The following is a 17,894-nucleotide window of genomic DNA, read 5'->3' on the forward strand; positions in this document are numbered from 1 at the left end:
GCACGTTATGATACATGGACGGAAGCTGCGACAACGAATTCACCTCTGAATGGGAGAAACCTGCGACAGATTGAGGGATCGATTGCTCAATGAGCTTCAAAGTCAATTAGGACGCGGATCAGCGGAGTGATCGCGGTACGTACACGTATCACTGGATCTCATCTCATCGGGGAACGGTTGCTTACTTTACTGAAATTTATTAACTTTTCGCCGAAAAATTGCTGCGGTTCTTTCACTCGTAATTTAGGGTCTCGATCATGGATTTGACGTTTTTGACGAATTTCAGGCTGGTCGGACCAAACGAAGATCGAGAATATTTTCCCTTCTCTCGAATCACGAAGAATTTCGTGTTTTTTATTCTGTGAAATAAGTATTTTTCTTTCCTTTTTTTTTTGAATTTTATTTAGAAAATCTCATTTTTATTCAGAAAAGTTTCGATGCTGAATTACCACGTTTATTATAATTGATTAATAGAAAACTTAATTCCAGCATCGGTTGGATGCTGCCTTAGTCATACGTCTGCTCGAATCGGCTGTACTGATCGCAGTGGGGATAAACGACGTTATATACATAAAGAGTCAAAGTGGGGCGATAAACGAGATACGACGTAATCGTGTCGCGTCACAACATTCAGTGGTTCATGGACCCCAGATCTGTGGTATGTTGAGCTCGTCGAATAACCGGAGGAAAGCTTAGAATATTCTGTCGAGTTGTACGTTTCACTGGTACACGTCGTTGGAGCAACATCTGTTGTACGTGATCCTGCTTATTTAAGGTACTTTCATTTGGTTAAGTAGATCGTTATCGCTCGAGAGTGAAAGAGTTCAAACTCATAAAATTATAATGAATTCGTACGTAAATGTCGGTGTAAAAATGGAATTATCGATCGTTGAACGCCGTTATCTTCGTGACTTATCGCCTGAAACTGAGAACTCGGATTCGGCATGGTCGTGACACATCGCCAATATGCGGGCTGCTCGAACTTTGCGTGGGTCACAGAAGCTTAGTAATTATTAATCTGTTGAATAATTCGGCGTGTCAATAGAGCCCTGGGTTCCTGGTTTTTTCGTCTTCAATTACACTTTTCAATGGATTCACGATTTTCATCGTTTTCAGTTTAACGATCAACGGGATTGTACGAAACTGTGGGAAGCTCTCGGATCGAAAGTCAACGGTTGTTTTCGAAACGTTTTCGAGAATCATGAACTTCGATGAGGGCATCGAGTTTATTAAAAATGATCTTCTACCCGAAGCTGTTCACAATCGTTGCTTCTGCGAGGCTGGCTCTCGGGAATTCCTCGAATTCTCATCAGTCCAAGTGGAGTCGTTGAGTGTTGAGAGAAGTAAAAAAAATGCGAAGGAATACTTCCGAGCACGAATGATCGTGAAGTTTTCTGGAGAACCGAAGACTTTTCCGCTCATTATAAAACTTCTCGGGAATGCGACTGTCAGTGATCGCGATTACGATGAATTTCTCAACGAGGAAATGTTCTACAGCAAAATTGTCCAAAAATACAAATTGAATATTTATCCCAAGTGCTACGTGGCTGACATGGGTCGATACGGAAGGCCGGTCATCGTTCTCGAAGACCTTGAGGCTTGCGGATACGTACGAGTTGATGGTAAATTGGATGAGGATCACTTGGCGCTGGGTCTGAAAGCCATTGAAGGTCTTCACCAGCGTGGCTTGAGACTCAAAGCTGAGAACTATAATTCGTTTAGAGAGTTTTACGCCAAGCTAATCGACACGAGATTAGATACACAATCTACCAGCGTTTTCAACGAAACATCGAGCAGGTAACTCCATTATTACACATAAAGAACGTTTAAGAAGTTGTTCCTCAACGAGATAAGTGGCAAACGCGATTTCTTCTGTCTTGAAATATTGAATTTGTCCCCACAGCGATCCCAGTCGAGTATTTTTAGTGAAGAACCTCGTTCAGTGGGCTTGGAGACTTCGTAAATACGTGGAAAAACTTTCACAATTGGCAACATATTAAAACGAGATTTTTGGCTCCCCAGACTCGAAATTAACCCGAAAACCATTTTCGTCCATTTGTCCCATTCAAATTTTCATGTGATTCTGAATTCTGACGCTCCTCTGAGCCACGTCTTTGTCAGTATTTTTATCGATTTTTGTTCTATCACTCGAAAACGAAAAAGCATTTTGGACGTGGCCGAGCAAAAAGTATGTAGTAGGACTGCGATAAAAATAAGGCTGACTTTATATATTTACCGAAAATCGATGGGATTAACTACTCAAACCTGCTACAGTGACTCGCACTCGCCCACTTTCTGTGATTAATTTCATTTGTGAAGTACTTTTCCAAGTAACGAGATTCATTTTATTTTTACAGCCTTCTCGGTATATTCACGTGTTCTCAGCATTGATGCATTTACCTCTCGGATTGAAATTTCAACCAAATTACGTTTCGACAATTATCGCTCTACTCGGACCCCTCTCGTCCAATCTCATTATTGTGCTCGAATAGAGAAATAACAATTTCACGTAACGTTGCAGGCTCTCGCGGATCCTGAAGAAACTTCGATGCGGAGGCTTGGAAAAAATTGATCTCGAGAACGAAGAGACTCTCCTGACTTTGTGTCATGGAAATTTAATACCTCGAGAGTGTTTTTTCTACAAGTACGAGGATAAAAAACCTGTCGAGGTTAAGATAATAGGATGGAAGCGAATACGGTATTGCTCGATCATCGTCGATTTGACGTTTCTGCTCCAGGATCGTGTTACCGATGAGAACGAGGCAGACAAATATTTACGTATTTATTTTCAAGGCCCCGAGATCTGAATAATAAATGGATCGTTGCATAAATAAGTTTCACACTTCAATGCTCTTTTTCGACAAAAATTGATCGACGTTCGTCGAACTTTTTCCTTCAAAACGCGCGATTGTTTAATCTCACTTCCTGGCTTTGAAGTACTTGAACGTCGCGCATTCGCCGAAGTTAAAATTTATCGTAAAACAGGTGTTCGGGGTCCTCGTTCGTAAGCTCTCCGGAGAGCTGGGTCTTGGAATCTTGTTGAGCATCGAGGAGTTTCGATAGTTATTTGGCTTCCTTGTCGATTTACTCACTTCTCACCTCGCCCGAGTGATGAAGAGGACTGACGATCGGTCGAGGAGTTGATCGTCATGTTCACCATGAATGACTCAGGCTCGGAACTCTGTTTGGAGAAACTTGGGCGAAAACTAATTTGCATCGTAAATGTGTACGTGCGGGCTCGAATGGGCGAGGGCAAGGGGAAGGCATTCGTCGGACTCTGTTCCGAGAGTTGTAGGAAAATAAAGTTGCCACAGTTTACGTGTGCTTTCGCATCTTAGATTGACTGGCTAAACTTTTGCGCGTGCAAGAGAGGACTGAAAAAAGTGTGAATGAGGCAAAGAAAAAAGGAAAGTTGGCGCAACAACGGGACAGCGACGAGTCGAAGGTAATTTTCGTAAACAAGAGAAGAGTATTTGTCCAAGTTTTATTTTCAATTGGCAAAACGGGCAAAACTAAGGAAAAGCGTTTCGAGCGTGTTGCACATTTTGCAACAAATTCGTGCTCTTTCGTTACGACTTGACCATTAATATTTCAAGACCCGGCGACAAAACCCAACGAAGGAAATCCTCCCGACAATAAAATTCGTCCCCCCAACATAAACATCGAAATTCGTTTATTAAAATTCCCTCACAAAAACGTTTAATCCCATTGAGAGTTCGGTCAGTCGGATGGCGGCGGCGGCGGCGGCGGCGGAGGTCTCCTGGAAGGGCCTTCCCGAGGCGTCGTTTCAGGGGGTCTCGCACGCAGCGGAATTTCGTCGTCGTAAGTTGAATCGGAAGTCCCGCACAGCCAGTAAACGACACCGAGGACGACGGCGAGAACGATGATCGAGCTGAGGAGTCTTCCGCCGTTGCACAGAATCTTCAAGATTCCGGAAAGAAATCTGGAGCAGGGTGGGACGACTTTTGTTGCTTGATGCGGACAAGGGGCCGGGGGGGCGACTGGTTTCTTGATCGCCGGGCACGAGGCGTGCGGCGGCGTTGATTGAATCGCACAGGAGCCGGGGCCCGAACGTTCCGGAGTTAACCAACCCATTGAACGGGAATTCGAGGAATCGAGAAAAAATTTCAAACTTTTCTCTCGGGGGACCAACTGGAATTTTGACAGTGTTTGGTTAGGCAGCACGGGCTTCGGAGTGACGTCTTCTCGAAATACTCGACGACACTGCTCCGATGTTTTTCTTTCGTCACGTCGCCTGCTGCCACGACTCTTTATTATTCCTTATAAAAGGTTGATGGGTGACACGGCTACGTGATTTTTGCAGCAACTATGTTTTTCCAAAACTTCAAAATACGAAACTTGCTTGAAAACAATTATTTTATTGTTTTAGAAATATAATTGGTAAAGAACCAACATTTTAATACAATTTTATTATTAAATAAACGTTTCAAGAGTTCATTTTGACTAGCGTGGCGCAGCAGCTGCCACTGCTGTCGATGTCACACGCTGTCACTTTTGTTTACAAATTTTATAGGTTATGAAGTGAGTTTACTGTCCAAAGCAGTATTGCAGTGGAGGAAAATGAAAAAATGAACGATCAAAAAGTTTGCCGGGATAAAAATCGTCGTTTTGTAAAAGTTTACAAAGAAACGTGGCGAAGCTAGCGAACGACGAAATATGACCAAAAGGTCGAACTGACGTCACACGCGAACGTACATCGAATGCAGCGTTGTCAAACGTTACTGATCCGTTTGTCGTGTAATTCGAATGATTTCTCATCACGTATTTTTTCATATTTCAGCCGATTTTCAATGGTAAGGTTTAAAAACGAAAATACTCGTGTATTCTTGAATATCCACGAAATACAACGATCGATTTTTATTTGCGAAATCTTGGATATAACTGACAAAAAAATTCAATAACTTTTCATGTGTGTACGGCTTTCATATGCCGGAGTGATAAGTGTCAGAGAAAAGTCGATATTGAATAATTAAAAATTTTGCAAATCCATCCAGTAAGTGTTCATTTTTGCCTACCAAAAGTATCATCGTGTAATCTTGGACAGCGAATATTCACCCATTTACCTTTTCAAAATAATGATAAAAGTGTCGAAACCTTGCAGATGGTGAAAAATTCATTTACTTGAAAAATTCATCTCGTTCTCTCAACAATTTCGTCAATTTACACAATTTTTTGAACAAATGTAATTACCCAATTAGCACCTCGCTCCGCTGGTTATTTCCCACTACGATTTCTCCTATTTTCCTGCTAATTCATTATAACTCTCTCCCATTTTCTACTTACTCGATTACTAATAAATTAAATGAATAAAGTAATTAAGCTCGCCAGCATTCGCAGTGTTCCTGAGAGCATCGAATATCAGGTTTTTCATTCTTTATTTCAAATGTAATTACGACGACGAAAAAACATTTCATCAGCAGCGAGTTGCTGCTCGAGGCTTTTTATTCCCGGGCTTGCCGCACGTCCCATTTTCGTTTGCTTCCAATATGAATTTGCGGAGCGTGTAAATTCGAAAATTTTCTCGTCCGAGCTACCGTAGTAATAATAACGACAACAACAACAATAATTCCAATTATTTTATCTGCTCGAGACACGAATAGAGGAATACTAATTTCGTATGGTACGAGGCAAGTGAAGTTGTTGATTGACGTTTGTGTGAGCACATTTAATAAATACCGCTCGCGTGATTATGAATAAAATGGATAAATGATAGCACGGGCGGTTCCTCGTGCAATCGGCTGTAAACCACAATTTTTCGACGTTGTTCGTCGAATCGGAAGAATTCCGAGGAGAGTTTTGCACGGAGAAAAAGGTTCGGTCGGTTAATTAATTGGATAATAGCATTCGATGAAAGCGAAAATTTTGGTGCCCCACGAGACGTAAAGAGGGATATTAAAATGAGGTTTAAGCTCCTGTACATTCGGCAGAGTGTCAATGATCTTTTGTTGCTTGTACGTAGCCGATATATGTGCGATGCGAAAGCGGCACATGGCTGGATTCGATTAAAAGTTGGCTTGTATTATGGAGGAGAGAGACTGGGTGGGGTGTGAGAACACACAGGATGCGGGAGTTTGGAGTGCGCGAGACTCCTTGCTGTAATCGTAGGGGGATCTTTAGCGGCGAATGTGAGCGGTAAATTTATCGCGAATTGTAAATTCATTGGAGGGGCTCCGAGCTTATTTTCTGTTTGAAAAATCGTGGCGAAAGTTGGTAGGCGTCAAATTATTTCTATGGTACAACAGGCGCAGCGAGTGTGTGATTTAATTTGGACAAAAATGTGACAAACTTGCGGTCGTGGCAGCGCGAATCGAATTCCAGTCTCCTGGCAGCGATGTGATTGGAAAACGAAATAATTTGGTGCGTATCGGTGCAACTGCTTCTTGAGAGTCCTAAAAAGGCGTTGGGGCCTCTTTTGAGAACGGCAACGTATAAATCGGGAGAACTGTCTGTCGAGTCGTCGCCGCGCACAAAAGTTTATACCCCCTCCCTCACGGTCAGAATCTCGAGTGGGGAAAAATAGTCAAACACCCCGTTCTGCGCATCTTGTTTGTTACGGCGCTTCCGATTGGCTCACTGCCCTGTTTCTTATGCTTTTATTTGTTGATCGCATTTCCGTGGCTTGACCACAAGATGCGCTGAAAGCCGCTTTTAATATTTTCAGCTTATTTTGTGTCAATATTATTCAAATCAAACGGTTTTTGTTATTATTTAATCATTTGATTCATTTGGTTTCATAATTTCGTTCAAGTATTTGATTTGGAAAACAATTAAAATGACGCGTTCGCGTCCGCGATTGTTCGAGCCGCGCATGCGCCGTAACGCGCTTCGTTGTATCCCATTTTACTGAATTACTCGCATAAAAACAAACACGTGACCGATTTATTTCGATTCGGCTCACTTTCCCGATCATTTTGATGCTAGTTACGCTGAAAACGGATTTCGGAATAATTCAAAATAATGAAGAGAAAAAATGAAATTTAGTTCGAATTTGTGACACGTGGCGTCGCTCAGAGCGGTGCCCGTGGCTTGTTCGGGCTCGGGCCTTTGTACAACAAGCCAAGATGGCCGCCACGCAACGACGCGAACGGTCGTCGTTCTGCACGGTGCGCGAAGTTTCGTTTTTACGCGAGTTTTCGATCGTTTTGACGGGCTCGGGCCGTCTCGCGAGTGCTTCGTATATTTGGTGACGTCGGAGTTCTCGAGGACGAGCAGCAAGAACGACCAGCTCGGTAATAAATGTTGATTGCTGAAATATTGAGCCCTTTTTTCGTCGTTCAAGGAGATGAATATATTTCGGTAATGAAAAACGTCACGAATCTATTATCACGAGGATATACACTTTAGTAGTGGGAGCTGTCAGTGGCGAGGTGAATTTAAATGGCAAAGTAGCTTGAAGAATAGCGGTGCAGAAGCGGCGAGGTGCAGCTACCGTTGAAAAAGAAGGCAGCACAAGGCTCCAGTATTTTTTCAAATGATTTTTCCTTGAAATTCTTTCATCACGCGACGCAGATTATGGGAAAAGAAGCTCCGCTTCTTTTTCTCGGCTCTACATCGTCGCCTCACTCCTTCCTGATAGACTGTGCGGCTCTTCGAGCCACTGAACACGCATAACGAACCCGGTTAACGGAAGATTCTATCACGGAAGCTTCTCCGTAGCCATTAATAATGATAATAATGGGGCGCATAATGAAAATAGACTCGCTAACTGAGGATTCACTTAGTTCACTTATACAGTAAGAAAGAGTCTGTATATCCCGGGTTAAAAAAAAGCAGCCATCGCGCGCGCGCGCGGACAAAAGTGATGCACGAAACCCGTTCGCGTCAACACTCCGACAGTGACACTTTACGGCTGCTTTCGTCCGCCCTTTATTTTCTTTTTGTTTCGTTGTCAACGTCACGTCACACGTAGATCAAATTTTAAACCGATGGCTCTCCCAAACCCGATGAATTATACAGTTTACAAACTTTCCGTCAGCCCCAACGAGATCCCATTTTCATAAACCCTTTCAACAAACTATTGTAATCAAGACGTTTTACCAAATGATGATCGATTCTCGTCGATCGTGCCGTTGATTCGTCACTTTTCGTATTCGACGTAACACAAACGGACTCGAAACGATCGATACAAGTTATCTTTGAAAGTTTCCGTTCCCGGGAATTTTTCGACGAATTCCACCCACGGATGGTTCCGGTTTTAATAAATATTGCGAAGACAAATATTTCCGTTGCACACACACACGGAGATATCGGTAACGAAAGTCATCGATAAAACTTCCCGGTCGAATGAAACGCCTCGTTCTTCCGCTGCTTTATTCATATTTTTTGTCTCGGCGGTCCGGGGCAGGTAGCCTGGGCTAGAAGAAATATAACGTTCATCGTCGGCTTAAGACTCTTACAAAGTTCTCCTTCGCTTTACTTTCGTTTTGTATGGGTATTTCTTAGCACGATCATCAATCCATAATTCATTGAGCGAGTCGTCTCGAGGCTTCGATATTGACTCTTCGCAGGCACTCGTAAAGTTCGTACTTTTAATTTAAGTCTCTCGCGGCGCGTTCTTACTTTTTATTCGTTTTATCTCGTGGGGATTCGAGGATTTTCTTTTTTTCCGATGCGCCATTAAAAGTGCCGCGCGCGGTGTCCTCGTACGGGCTCGGGCACAGAGCAGATACAATCGTAAAGGGAAAATAATAATCAGCGCGGTTGCCAGCCCATGCGCGGAATTCCCGGAGCACAATTGCTCGCAATAATTTTTCAGAGTCGGGCGTAAAACAAAAGTGGACATTCCACCCTCCCGCGGCGTATTCTCCTCGCTCCCTTCATTATTCCAAGTGTCTCCGCGGATATTTATCATCGCGCGTACGAACGTCGAAAGGGAAAATGGGAAATAAGAATTCGCGAAATTTCAAAGGGCCACCGGAGGCTCCGGAGCACCGCGCTTTCCCACCGCTCTACAAATTGCTCAAGCCCACATTCCGCGAATCCATATTTACACATTCGCGCATCTGCATAAACGTAAAAAATTGCTGTCTGCGAAATTTCGTCATGAGCGTTTCACCGCGTGATGAGTACGACTTTCATCCCGGCAAGTGCATCCCGTAAAAAGTCCGCGCAACTTTTTTCCCCGTTTCACCTTCTCCTTCCCCCCCTCCCGTGACCGAATATGCGAAAGCTTTCGTAAATAAATCGACCTCCGCGGAATCCGCAGATTTCTCGTGCGCGTCTGCGACCTTTTTCGATGCGCGTTCAGCCGCATTTCTCTCCCCCGGAATACACGCGAAGCTGCGGAGCAGTCTGAATATTTTCTTCCCATTCTTCACCAACGTTGTAATAAATATTGACGAAAAATTCGCATTTTCTGGATGGCCTCCTTCCCTTTTCACCATGACAGTTTATGTACCGGGTTTTACGAGCTGCTACACTCTGTAAAGCGAGACAGCAGAAACCTCTTGAAAACGATTCCACGAGCACAACTTTCAATGACATAAGAAGAGCTTCCAAAGTATATTTGTATGCGAGAGTTACTCGGACGTATTACTATTACGACACGAAACGACCGACGTAACACGTTCCGTTGTGCGTCAGAAATTTTCGGAATTTTCCTCCTTCCAAATTGCTCTTACGCTCGGACGGTTTCGGTCGAACATCTCCGAAAGTGGAGCTTGATTTTTCTCAGGCTTTTCTCTTTCCAGTCGACTCGCTTGCAAGTCGATCCGTCCGTCCGGTCTCGAGATGCTATAACTTTGTGCATTAAAGTCTGCGGCACACCCGTCTCTCCAGGTCGCGGACTTTCGTTTCGTAACCGGAGTCACGATTTTTTCAAACTTCCCCCAAGCTTTTCGCTCCTGAAAAGCTCGCTTTCAAAATTTGAAGTTTAATCGTCAAGGCTGGCTACATTCGTCAAAATGATAAGAAATTTATCAAATTTGGTGATAATGTTCTTCAACATCAAGTCCGAAGACACCATTTTTTTCAAAATTTTCTTCTGCTCAGTTATCGAGTAATTACGCATTAAAGCAGATTTCTTATGCCCGGAAAGTACACCTATATATATAAATATATGGAAACGCTATGCTTATGACGCTGAAGTTTCCAACGTTGGAGTCTAACGAAAGGAACGAAAAAAACTTTTGTTATTCACCAATTTCTTATTTCACGAGTCGTTGGTGCAGCTTGAAAAACTACGAAATGCAAATTTGGCAGGGAATAAAATAGGAGAATTACTGGAATTATTGGAGATTTTTTTTCGATCATTTCGTTGGACTACAACGTTGGAAACTTCAGCATCATCTATGCTTATACACGTGAACTTTAGTGATCGATTACTCGATAACTGTACAGAAGAAAAATCTTTAAAAATTTGTATTCTCAAATTTGGCAAATTTTATTAAATTCTTATCATTTTAAAATTTTTTATGTATTCAACATGGTTTAGGATGGCAGCATTGTATCGTCGCTATCCAGCCTCCTTAAACTCGTCTTGAAAACTGCTTGGAACTTCGTCCCCGCTGCTGCGGTACGATGATTTTGGAATGACAGTGAAGTTTCCAACGTTTAAGTCCAATGAAATGATCTAAAAAAACTCTGAAATAATTCCAGTAAATCTCCAATTTTGTTCCCTGCCGAATTTCCAATTCGTTATTTTTCAAGCCACATCAATAATTCGTGAAATAAAAAAATAATGAATTATAAATCTTTTTATTGTTTATTTCGTTGCAACTCCAACGTTGCAAACTTCAGCTTCGTCTATTTTGGAACGACGCTGAAGTTTCCAACGTTGGACTCCAACGAAATGAACGAAAAAAACGTTTTTAATTCACCAATTTTTTATTTCACGAAAACGTTGGTGCAGCTTGAAAAACTACGAATCGCACATTTGGCAGGGAACAAAATAGGAGAATTACTGGAATTATTGGAGAGTTTTTTTCGATTATTTCGTTGGACTCCAACGTTGGAAACTTCAGCGTCATTATTTTGGAACTGTTGTAGCTATACTGTAGCAAATTTTTTCAATGTCTTCAAAAACTAATATTTCTGTTTTGGTTTGTTTGTTGAATAGATACTAAGACCACCATCTGCACCGACACACTCGAGGATGATGCATATGTATTTATTTGTCGCACTGCACACTTTGCTCGGCGAGGAGGAGGCGAAATAGTGAATATGCAGCAGACGTGGTGATACGAGCCAAATGTAAATAGTTATCGTATTTCGAGTGTTCGGTAAACTTCACGCTGTTTACACATTCGTGTAATGGAGAGGGTTGCTTCGAGCTGGAGGAACCGGTGAGAAGGAGTGTTGGAAAGACTTGGAAAAATCGAGGGGAAACTCGATTTTTGTATTCGAATATTAACGACTCGTGAAATGTGCGGGAACGCTGATGGTGCAGTTTTCAGACGTGCCACAGTTTCGTTCGAAGTAAAAATAAAGTAACGCTTTGAATTTCAGCCGTTTCCATTAATATAAATGCTGAATATGACGCTGGATTCACGGACGCGCGTTTGGTTTCCTGCACAAAGAGATTCATTCATCCAGCAGCGTTTCGAGCTCACTCGCATTGGCGCATAGGCATGAACACAGAGAAGCCGCGTTGTTAATCGCCGCTAATGAATTTTCCGCGAATAGGAGACAATTAGCATGCGTCGAGTGTGCGGCTAACCGTTAAACCCGGCGATGGAAACGGTGAAGGTGAATTAGTAGAATTGCAAAGTCTATCGTTTGGTCATTTCGATAGTCGAAATTACCCCAGCGAGCCTGCCAGAAGGTTACCGAGTGCATTTACCTGTGGCTTGGGCATCGGTTGTATTAAACTCGTATCCAGATCGACGCGGATTGTTCGTACACTGAAGAAAAAGCTCGTCGCTCTTATCGGGCTTGCCGGCTTGACACGTTGAATTCAATGAGATCGAGGCTTCTTGCCTTCGCGACTAATTGCCTGCGTCAATAATTTAGCACCGAAATTCCACCATCGGTCGTAAACACAATGACGAAGGGTACGGAATTTCTGGGAAAATGAAGTGTAAAAACGACGATGGAAGACAAATCGAAGAATGAACATTCGAACGAAATAATGGCCAGCAGAATCCGCGGGATCAAAGCTGGCTGTTATTTACATGGAAATCCCCGAGAAATTATTCAGTTCCGAACGATCTCGGGGATGAATTTCCGAATTTTCAATGGGAAGCATCCAGAAGCATCGAAGCAACGTTTTCGAATGGAAACTCGCGAGATATGGATTTAATTATAGGAAAAAGTGGAGGCTCTTGCACGAGCCTTGCGAACTGTAGCAGATGCGGAAGAATTTGGGATTCGAATGAATGATTTTAGCAGCGAAAGGGATACGCAGCTCCATATTCGCTCGCCCCAGGAAGGCCCCTGCGTCGCATTGCCCTTTATGATTATTCGATAATCATCGATATCCTCGTCGGTGAATTCCTGCATGGACACAGAGGGAGAGCAGCAAAGGGGAAGGGGAGAGCGTTCAGGGATGCGGTCCGATCCCGTGCCATATTGGTGGAATAGGATGCTGCGTCCCATCGAGAGCTATGTAATAAACGCATTCCTCCGAGCGATCGAGGAACGTGCTATTACGTCACGGGAAAGAGAATGAGAGAGGGGGCGCGACATTTCCTGCTTCGAATTAGTCTCGTTCCTCGTTTTTCTCTCTCGTCCTCCTCCTTCGCCCGCCCTGCTTTTGTGCAGAATCGATTGATTGCTGCGTACAATCGAGCAAAAGAATTCGATATGAGGGAGCTCCCTGGGCGCGTGTATCGGCGGAGGCGGATCACCGCGTGAGATATCTCGTGTCTGGGATATTTTCGAGCTCTTCGAAAATCGTGGACTCGTGGAAAAGCCGAGAATTGAGTTTGAGCAGGGAACTCGGCGTGAGGCTTGGAAATACTGTCTTGGTGTCTCGAGCTCCTCCGATATCGCCGGAGGAATTTTTATTCTCCACTTCATTTTCCCCAACTATCTGCTGCTTTCTTCCTCATCGCTCGGTCATGAGTGACAACGAGGGGAGTGAATACGGGGTGGAAATTATGTTACGTTTCATTAACGAAATTACTGCCGGTATTCGAGGTACTTTTGCTTACTTTCCCCCGCCACATTGGCTGTAATTTGATATTCGATATGGAGGAAAACACGTGCGTAGGTCCAGAGCGAAAGTTAATTAGCCGAGAAACATCGTTGCATGCTCTTGCAAAAACTCGAACTGCGAGAGCCCAGCATAGGAATCCGAGCGACAAGATTTATTCTGATTTTTGTATCTTCGATTATAAGAATCCTCACTTCTAACCCGTTCAGGGTATCGTGGCTTGCTGTTTTCAGCTGAGCCATGTTGGAACACGTAATTTGCGATAAAAAAATCTGCCAAAATTCCCGAACATATACTTCTACTTCAAGGGCACGCCACGAAGACCACAAAAAATGGCTCGGCTCTCCGGCGATCCACGGCGCCCCAATCGCGGGTCAATTGACGTTTCAGTCGCTCGCAGTGACTTTAGTGTTTGAGGGAAAAAAATTGCTCCGTCCACGAGTGTAGAAAAAAAAGCAGTTGTTCGAAACAGTATTTTCGTTGTAAGATATTCCGAGCTCCGGAGTCTCACCAACGTATTTAGTAACCGTATTTTTATGTCCTCGCAATATCGCGAGATGAAGTAAATTAAGTTGCTAAAGGATGCGAATCTGGTGTCCGAGAAGTGAGTTAGTTAAATCTGCATGAACGTGAGTGTGTCTTGCTATTAAAGTGGCAATAATATTCCGAGCATGTATGGGCGATTAAGAAAAGTGGTTACCGTAGTGGAATAATGAAAGGGGGAGTGGGGGAGGCGAGATTGCTTGGTCCATACTAATCGATCGGCGGGAGGATGCGATGTGCAGGCGGCACACATCCTCATACGTATATAAATAGAGCCCGAGTCGGCGAATGGTTGGGCACGGACGCGAATGCGGGTTAAAGGCGATTGAGCGGCCGCGAGAGTAAAATTTTCCAACCAAACTTCGTTAATGAAAGTTTTATACGCGCGCACGCAGGGAGCAGGAGATGAGACGGTGACCCCGGAGCGGCGCGTTTCGTTCGGAGCTTCAATGGGCCCAATCAATTCCGCTAACGATCAAGTAATCAAAATTCACGTGACCCTTGCGAATCACACGTGTGTGGGGATATATACGTGATCTTGCTAACTTTAGCGAAGCTTTTACACTCCCTTTTCTCTCTCTCTCTCTCAATATATTTTGATGAGCGAATTCTAACTGGATTATATCTCGATTTTGAATACTACTGCGGCAGAGCCGCCGCAGTTTCACGACTGCGATAGTTTCGCTCGAGCTCCGCGCCTGCCGAGCTTCCATGTGAATTTTCAAGCCCATCCGACTCCCCCTTGTGATATTTATCCTTCTATATACACAGGCACATTAATCAATATGTATGTATTGTTGACTCACGTACGGTATTTAGTATACAATTGGAAATTCATCGATTTGCCTCTCCAAATATTTATTGTGTTCCATGGCAACAAACCTCTCCGTCGCCTCCCCTCCCATTCATGTAATTATATTCCATTATATCTCGTTTTAATGGCGTATCAAAGTATTATTATTGTTAAACGTTCATCAAAGAAATTGCTTCTCGCTATTCGTACATGCAAACAGGGAAGGACGATAGTTATACGCGAAATTACATCGGTTGTGGGCACAAGCAGAGGGCTATCGTGCCACGGGCATTGTCGAGTATCGTTGATCGACGTTTCGTCTCTGGTAATTCAATCTTTGGACAACGTCCCAATCAATTTGACTGTTGCCTTCGACGATGAGACAAATTTTGATAACAAATTTTCGCACATCACTCGAATATGAATTTTGATTTGTACCACCAGTCCAAAGTCACTTGATTCGTTTCTTTTTTTTCGCATCGCAATCCGTGAGTGGGATTATGAAAAAAACGATTCTTCGATCATCGGTCATTATCACCCACTCACGTTTTATTTATTTACATAAAGTCCACTCCAGAGCGGTTTAAAACTGTCTCTCTCCCTGCTCTCTTTTCCGGTTTGTTCACCCTCCCCAGGATATACGAAATATATTTATATATATACAGTTGTCGATAGATATGATGCTCCGGAAGCAGAAAGCTCTTGCCTCTGGCGTCAATTCATATATTGAAAGAGCAAGGCTGAAGGGAGGGGAAGAGGAACGTGGCGCTGATGTGTCAAATGGATTCGGACGATTTGGACCAATCGCGTAATAAAAGGCCAGCTGCATGCGAAAATGCATGCATTTGTATACACATTCGTAAATCGACAGATAGCAACTTTCCAGTACAGTTTCACGATTTTCACCGAGCTCCAGTGAAAGAGAGAGAGAGAGAGGAATTCCGTGCGTGACGGTAGTTTCGTCAAAACGTTAATTCGTACCACAAGCGCATCATTCCGATAATCCGACGCCATGCGTGTGTCGAATTCTCGGAGGCGTTTGTTACGCAATTTGAAAAAGTCATCCCCGAGCCCATCAGCGCTCCCTTTTCATGCAATCTCGAATTGTGAAAAATATTGAAAACTCACTTCTGCGAATCCATTTGTACGTGGACTACGAAAGATCGCAGTCCCCAAGGATTATGTTACTTTTTTCCGGCCCCAATTGGACGTAATTTCGTATAAAACTCGTTGCATTTTTGTGCAGGTCATTAATGCTGGAGCATTGACGAATCTTGTTTGACCGGAACAGCGATTCAGCGGCGATGTAACGGAACGAGGTTTATTCACGAGGCCTTTTTTGTTTTTTTGTTTCAGCGAAATCGCAATGCTTTTTTAAAGCTATTCAAAACGTACGGCAGCTCTCCATTGAATGTTTCGAAACAAACTGGATGAAATATCAAATACAAACGTTAATTGGATACGGTTTGGATATACAATGGAAGAAGTCCGAATGACGGAGTCTGCAACGATTCGCGTTTTTGATGGGATCTCAACGAACTTCATCTATATTACCGGTAGGTTGATTCAAGTACAATTTCATTGCAATGTGAGACGAGGAAATTCATTACTCGGTGACAAAAGCATGGAGAATTCACTCTGCCGGGAAATTCCAAAATTTCGATCAGTGAGCGTCTCGCTTGAGCAAGGAAACTTATTGATTCGCGAGGTAGAAGAACGTCTTTTGTTTCAATGTCGTTTTTAGTGAGTATATAGCGAGAGTTGCTACGCGGATGTGTATGTTTACAAGTATTGTTACAATTCGTTCTATATTTGGTGTGATAGCAGGTCGATCACGAGTAAGTAACGCGAGGAAGAAGTTGCCGATTGTACTCCGAGAATGCGCGGCGGTTTGCGAGCTGACGTCGACGTCATCTTCGAAGGAGGTACGTCGGGTGTGGGTGCACTCTTCCCCCCTCATCGTAAAGACATTGAAAATCAAGGGGGAAACGAGAAGAGATTGCAGCGAGAACGAGAACGCGATCAAAGCGCCAAATGGAATTTCACTCGGGCGTTTGTCTTTCGGTATAACAATACAGATGCGCGACAAGATTCTCTCTTCCGCCTCGTGCCTCTTTCAACTTACTCGTCTTTCTCTCTTTCCCCCTCTCTCTCTCGCTTGCAGCCCTTCATCAGGATGACCTTTTCCCATTATATCCTTTCGGTACGAGTCTCCTGCGTTCGAATAGTGCGCCGTTGTATGCCTGTATCCATGGAGAAACATCAAGGAAATCAAACTTTCGGTATCTCCGATGTTACTCTCTTGGAAGAACGGTGTGTTTCGTATCCGGCTCGGTCTCACTCCTCCCCCCAGCCGTCACGTTACACTTCCGTTCTTTGCTTTACATCCATCGACGGGATTCATGTTCAGGTGCATTCAATACGGTGAAGAACAAAACTTTACTAGCTTACGACAAACAATGCGAAAGCAGCTTCGGCGGGACGTGCTTCGCAACTGGATTTTCTACTTTCCGTTGACGCTAGCATTGAAACACAGTGGATTCGTAAAACTACTGTCTGTAATCACTGAAATTTTAACCAGAGTCTGATACGGGTACAATCAATCGCAGAATCGAAATTCTTCCGCACTGAACCTTCCAGTCGCTAGGCGCATTTTCATGCTCATTTTCGCATCGTCGCAAAAGAATTTACTTGAAAAAACTATCTATGAAAACTATCGTTTTGATAAATTATCCAAATCGCAGTCTTCTCACGTATTTTCTGAAAATCTACGACTTTGTAGTTTCTTCGACATAAATTTTCTCCCTTCCTACTCTCCACTGTCTCTCTCGATTCCGAGCCGAGCTCGGAGTAATGTTCTCTGGCTGTCCTCGATCATTGTGATCGGATCTGCAATCGCTTGCGGCCCCTTCGCACCGCGTCACAATAGGTCTTCGCAATTACTCGATAGATTTTCGCTACCCGCGAGATATACGTGTATACAGCAGGAGAGTTAAACCTACTTCAGGCATTGTCGCAGCGTCTGTTCTACGTTGTCGTCGAAAAGGGAGCTTTTGATGTCGACGCACCGACGCTTTGATTCCTTCTCCCGGCAGTGTTCGTACGGACTTTCGAGGTTTCATATTCCACCTGTACACATTTATTAATCTTTACCATTGCCTAACTCGTACAGGCGTAAAGCCTTTTTCTCTTCCTCTAGTTCTCAATGAATATGTAAATACTGTATTCTTGGCTTCACCAGAGTTGGATTACAGCAACGGCTCTTGTAATAGCAGCAGAAATTCCAGTCGAAGTTGCGGCGAAGCCTCGATTCGTCGAGGCCAGAGAGAAGCTGGGGGATCAAAATTTGTGTGAAACAAAATGAGCACACTGATCCGAAAGATCCGGTGACAGGTGCTCACAGATATCGAGGCAAATATTGTCACCGATCTTGTAAAAGTCAAA

At 43.6% G+C, this 17,894-nt stretch overlaps 2 protein-coding genes across 5 annotated transcripts in view; both read left to right on the forward strand.

Moving 5' to 3' along the window:
• The first annotated feature begins 638 nt into the window (after positions 1-638).
• LOC122412769 (uncharacterized) lies at positions 639-2,848 on the forward strand. Its single transcript, XM_043422589.1, has 3 exons — positions 639-775; positions 1,117-1,797; positions 2,522-2,848. Exons 2-3 carry the CDS (start codon positions 1,202-1,204, stop codon positions 2,805-2,807), a joined length of 882 nt encoding a protein of 293 aa, XP_043278524.1. The 5' UTR covers positions 639-775; positions 1,117-1,201; the 3' UTR covers positions 2,808-2,848.
• A 4,248-nt stretch (positions 2,849-7,096) lies between these two features.
• The window catches only part of LOC122411909 (T-lymphocyte activation antigen CD86-like), a 302,994-nt gene continuing 292,196 nt past the window's right edge, over positions 7,097-17,894 (forward strand). The window contains exons 1-3 of one of the 4 annotated variants that reach the window (XM_043421002.1): positions 7,097-7,250; positions 11,078-11,211; positions 15,807-16,006. The gene's annotated coding sequence lies outside the window, so the exon portion shown is untranslated. The other 3 variants (XM_043421007.1, XM_043421006.1, XM_043421005.1) reach the window with 3 other exon arrangements.

This window comes from Venturia canescens, chromosome 6 (genome assembly GCF_019457755.1).
Source record: "Venturia canescens isolate UGA chromosome 6, ASM1945775v1, whole genome shotgun sequence".
NCBI classification, from domain to species: Eukaryota; Metazoa; Arthropoda; class Insecta; order Hymenoptera; family Ichneumonidae; genus Venturia; species Venturia canescens.

Coding starts and splice junctions, on each gene's coding strand:
- LOC122412769 (XM_043422589.1), top strand. CDS start 1,202: ATGAACTTCGATGAGGGCATCGAGTTTATTAAAAATGATCTTCTACCC. Junction 1,798..2,521: donor TTCAACGAAACATCGAGCAG/GTAACTCCATTA, acceptor GTAACGTTGCAG/GCTCTCGCGGATCCTGAAGA.